Here is a 5,024-nt window from a genome sequence, read left to right as displayed (position 1 = left end):
AACCTCTTTACCCCGTTGACGTGATCAGCAGTTCTCCCCAGCAATTTGGTACTGCATTATTTTAAGATAAAATCTTCCAGCTGGTGTGTTTGTTTATTCACATCACCTGCTTCTTGAATAATACATTGAAATTGTGGAAGTTAGAAGTGGCATGTTAATGAGGCAAATACGTTCCAGAGAAATGTCAATGCTAAAGCATATTTTTGGGATAAACAAAGTGGAAAATTTGAAATACCGTGGCCTCGCACGGTGAAACAGTTTGGCTGATGTCTTTTCGTAGTAGCTTTAAATCAAGTCAAATATCAGCATTGCGCAAAAAGGGTTTAAAAGGAAGAGCACTAGCTGTGTTCGTCACGTCACTCTCGTAAAAGGCCAGGCAAAAGAATATAATTGATTAATTTCAGTGCTTTATTTCGCCTGACACCATCATTCATAATAGCTACATTTTATCCAAGACTCGAAACTGTGCACTCTCGGACTGGACTTTTCTTCATTTAGCCGGAACTGGCCCTCCCGACGGGCGAAGTTTGTTCGATTCCCGTTTGGATTGGTTCATGTCGCCTTTGCACGCTTCCAAGAGAACAAGGCAACTTCCCTGCGCCTTGCAATTATTAGCCTGGTCCACACAATTGAAGAACTTTTTGCAACTTGGCTGAAAGGAAAACATGATGAAATTACTTTCCATTATTTTCCCTGGAAAGGGAATACTTTGAAGAGCCAGGAGTTCATATTAATTTTTTAAAAGATGTTAAAGCTTTCACTGGACTGACAGGAAGAAACACTAGTAACGTTTTCAACTGAATAAGCACCCGGGGGCTTATTTAAAATCTCGGCAAAAAGGAGGGGCGCTTCTTGGAAGAGGGGCGCTTAATCGGGGGGTCGCCTATTATTCTCCTGCACTGATTCCCCTTTAGTTAGAGCTTAAAAAGTTATATTAAGAGTGGTTATACAAACAGGTTCTCCTTGTATCCCTACTAATCAAAAAAGGCAGTTGGAGGAGAGTGGAGCGCTTATTTGAGAAGAGCACCGTGTTTGAGATTATGGCCTAAGGAACAGGCGCATATTCGAGGGAGGGTGCTTGAATGGGTTAGGGTGCTTGTTAGAGGACATATGGTATCCGTTAACGTATGCCGTACTCGTCACTCACATTGGGTGGTGGTGAAGGCAAATTTTTCCTGGCGCACTTGATAGCGTCGACTTCACAGGAAACCTTTCCACATGGCTTTTTTCCTGCGTTACTGATGCAGTTGTCATACTCTGTTTGGCATTGTCTCTATGAGAAAGTTTATAGGAAGGGGTCAATTCATTGCAGTTTTACTGATTCGCGGTACTTTATCGCTAAAAGGGGACCCCTTCATTTCAAGGAACTTAATAAATGTTTGGATCATAGAGAGGAAAGGGAATTAAAAGTGATCGTCTCTGTTTTAAATGTAATTATTCTATTTTCCCTGTTCTGTATGTTCAGCATCCATCCCTGATTCCTGGAGAGATAATAAAGGAAACAGTAAAAGAGCTGAACTTACTGGAGGTCTTGGAAAGTCCATTTGCAATTCTGCCAAAGCCACTGAAGCACCGAGGATCAGAAGAAGTAGTTGATAATTCATCTTGAGTTCTTCACTCGACTGATTTGCAATGTGTCTCACACCGTCAGCTGAGGCTCGTCATTTTATAATCCTCCCAAACTGGATATTTCATTTCCATTGAAAAAAGCTACAACAATGGAAATATTTGTTCAATCGTTCTGTTTCCCCCAAAATCTCGTTATTCTAAACCTCCTGATCCCATTGTGCGTGCATTTGTGATCTGATATCGGCAACACTACTGATATGTAGCAAACACCCGTCTTTCTTAAGTCAGCAGGTCAAGTTTCTTTTCATGTCGTTTAAATTTCTTTGCTACCACAAGATGAAGTTAACATTTTTTTAATGCCCTTTTAAAGTAAACTGCAGTTCCTCCATAGAATCTATGAAGTCCAAAACATTTTTCTGTTTTCGTAATACTTATGAAAGAAGGCAAACCCATATCCACAGTTATTGGATACAGAACACGTGAATAGCAGTGTTCGCAAGAAAAGTAATCATATGGGCAGGTGTAGGTTGAGTAAATATCAAAAAAATACTTCTTTGATTTCCACACCTGTGTGTCAAAATGAGGAACACAACACTTTTCTCATGTATCCGCAAAAGAGATATCAGCTTTTTCGGTTGAACAGATGTTTGTTTCGTTGAGAATTGATCAACACTGAGGGTAAGAACTGGATCTTTGATCAAAATTGTAGTTATATAGCGCTTTGAATAGCTTGTTAGCAGTTCAGAACATTTTGGAGTAATCGAACACGTAAAAGTTTTATATCATTTTCACAGTCATGAAAAAAAACACCTGACTGAATATTAAACATTACAATGTAAACATAGCTTCTTTGTTTGGCCACGTAGGAACATAATAATAGATTGCGTGTTTAGTTTCAGGGGAAGAAAGAAAACGAGAAAAACGGAAGAAAATCTGCGAAGCGGGGATAGGAACCTAGTTTTAACATGTTAAAAATCTCCAACAACAATCTCCTTTTACTCTTTTTGTTCTACTTGAATTAAGCATCTAAACCACGATCTGGTCATATGATAAAACTGAAAAGAAGATCAGCGAAAGTCACTAAAAACAAATGTAACTGAAGTTAAATTAATGTATGAAAATAGATAAATAAACCAAAACTGGAAACAACAAATGGAATTCTACACTTTTTCATAGAGTTGTCGATGTAAACAGAATAGATTTCAGCTGCAAAAATAAATTTAAAAAAACGCACACAAACATAAAACGAAGAATAAAATCATAGCCAAAAAAAAAGTGTAGTGATACTTTTGCTCTGGAAATATTTTTGGTAAATTGAATTCATATACTAGTTCAAGAGGTTATTTTGCTCATACATGAGTGACAAAAAGAAGAAGGCACGAAGAAAACTTGAGATGCGAGCCAGCGGTCATTTACTCGCGCATACTAGATGGATAAAATGGACACCCGCTGGTCGATGCTTAATCTCTCGCCGCACGCTGGCACTCTTCTCCACAATTAAACATCAATCGAAACTTGAAACTGAAGATACAAGATTGCGACCTGTATTATTCATTCATTAAAATTGCACCAGACAAACATGAAGTGGGTGCGAAAGGGGAAGGCCTTACTCTATTATCAATGAAGAGGGAAAATATCTTGAATTGCTCCATGGCGGTAACCTAAGATTGTAAGAATCGGCAAAGTCCAAGTGTGGGTGATGGACATGAGTGTCTTTGTTTTAGTATAACCGACCGCCGACATGGCTAATCACACGTTGTCGTCACTTCAAGGACCTTTCAAAGAACTCAACCGTTTTGTAAAATTACGTTACCAGGCAAAAACTTAGCTGAACACGAGTAATGGGCAGCAGAAATTCGAGCTTGGTCATCTAAAATGATTGTTATGAATACACGATGAGCACAATAAAAATACACCAGAACACTGTAATTTTTTCTTTTTTTCGAGGGAGAGGGGTTTGGAAATTCAGAAGAAGGGCTGAATAAGCTTTAACGATAAGTCTAACGCGTGACGAAGTTCTTTTTGCTTGACATATGCGTTTGATTTCCCTTTTTTGACTGAAAATACCCAGCCTCTATTGGCTGTGCATTGTATGCTCTGTCAAAGAACAGAAACAATGTCTAGATCTGTGTATTTTTTCTTTTGTACATAACGTTAAGTTGAAAGGAAGAATAAGAGAACGAGTGAACGTAACAATAAAAATGGATTACCCTTTTCGGTTTCGAAGAGCCTTTTACAGACATTTCCCAAAGAGTTACCGTCACTGTTTAAAGATTTGACTGGAAGTTTCTAGCACAAAGCCTTTCATTCATGTCGGCAAAACCCTTGGTAATGGAGGTGACTCAAATAAAAACCTTTATAGAAGGTTGCTCATTAGAATCTCAAACAAAGGTAAGAACTTTAATTTTAATATACTGTTGAGATAAGCGTTTGATTATCCTGCCCTGGCTGATAATATCCTTTAAGACATGCTCTAAATCTAATTCCCTGTAACAAAAATTAAGAGTGAAAAAAAAATATTGAGCCAGAATATATTATTTATTACAGCAAGGACTTTAAATGCATTAAACACGTTCCCAACATTTGAATAATGAAGCAAAAATTAAGTCATACAACCAAGCGCTTTGAGATTATTTTAAACAACTGAGTGTCAAGATTGTAAAGGAGGGCTACAGCTAAAGTTGAACAAACGACCATGAGATACTCTAAGTTGGTACAGTTACTCTGTTTAATAAAAAAAAAAAAAACATTGCGGATTGTTTAAATCAATATTTCGCATCGGAAAATTTGACTAATCTTCCTAACTTCCTGAAAGTTGATAGGACAAAGAATTTCGCGCAGGTATCAAACGCATTGAAGTTAAAAATCTCCTGTTGGAATTGAATGCCTATAGAAGCTGTAGCCCCGACGACATTCATCCAAGAATCTTGAAATGTTGCGGCAACTCACTAGCCTCGCTCCTGCGCTCTTTGTTTAATAATTTATTCAAAGTTGGTAAAATTCCGAAGGCCGGGAATATAGCTGCTTATTTGTTTATTATTTACACAGCTCAGAGTTATTCCGCTTTATATGAAAGGTGCCAAAATTAAAGTGGAGAGCTACAGACCTGTTTCCCTATTTTCTGTTGTCAGTAAATTTGCGAGAAGATTGAAAGGAAGTCCAAGGCCAAGTCCAAGCAGTTGGTTCTATGGAAGAGCGTTCCTGCCTACCCGCGAAACTTTACTTGACAGTTTCCCACAGGGGGCCCTGAACCGGGCACTCTTTGACCAGGCAGGGAGTTACTTACATTTATTCTAGACCAAACACAAACAGAGAAAGAACCCTTGTGCCCAAATAAAACGGATACGTGTGTTCTAGCCCGGTTTCCCTTCATTAAGGCTCTATTGCTAGCTAGATTCAGTAAAAGCTAGGATCGAAAAATTTTAACAATATTTATTCAATTCAACTGCAGTCCT

At 38.2% G+C, this 5,024-nt stretch overlaps 1 protein-coding gene across 1 annotated transcript; it reads right to left on the bottom strand.

Annotated features, from left to right (window-relative positions):
* Window positions 1–390: 390 nt before the first annotated feature.
* On the bottom strand, window positions 391–1,648 carry LOC131797809 (uncharacterized). The gene is made up of 3 exons (XM_059115478.2): window positions 1,524–1,648; window positions 1,148–1,273; window positions 391–652 (listed from the first exon to the last, which is right to left on the bottom strand). The coding sequence occupies exons 1-3, from the start codon at window positions 1,602–1,604 to the stop codon at window positions 491–493; spliced, it is 369 nt and encodes a 122-aa protein (XP_058971461.2). The 5' UTR covers window positions 1,605–1,648; the 3' UTR covers window positions 391–490.
* Between the last annotated feature and the right edge of the window lie 3,376 nt (window positions 1,649–5,024).

Source organism: Pocillopora verrucosa, chromosome 8 (genome assembly GCF_036669915.1).
Source record: "Pocillopora verrucosa isolate sample1 chromosome 8, ASM3666991v2, whole genome shotgun sequence".
Classification (NCBI taxonomy): Eukaryota; Metazoa; Cnidaria; class Anthozoa; order Scleractinia; family Pocilloporidae; genus Pocillopora; species Pocillopora verrucosa.
Note: the sequence above shows the minus strand (reverse complement) of the source record. Positions and strands in the feature narration are given on the sequence as shown.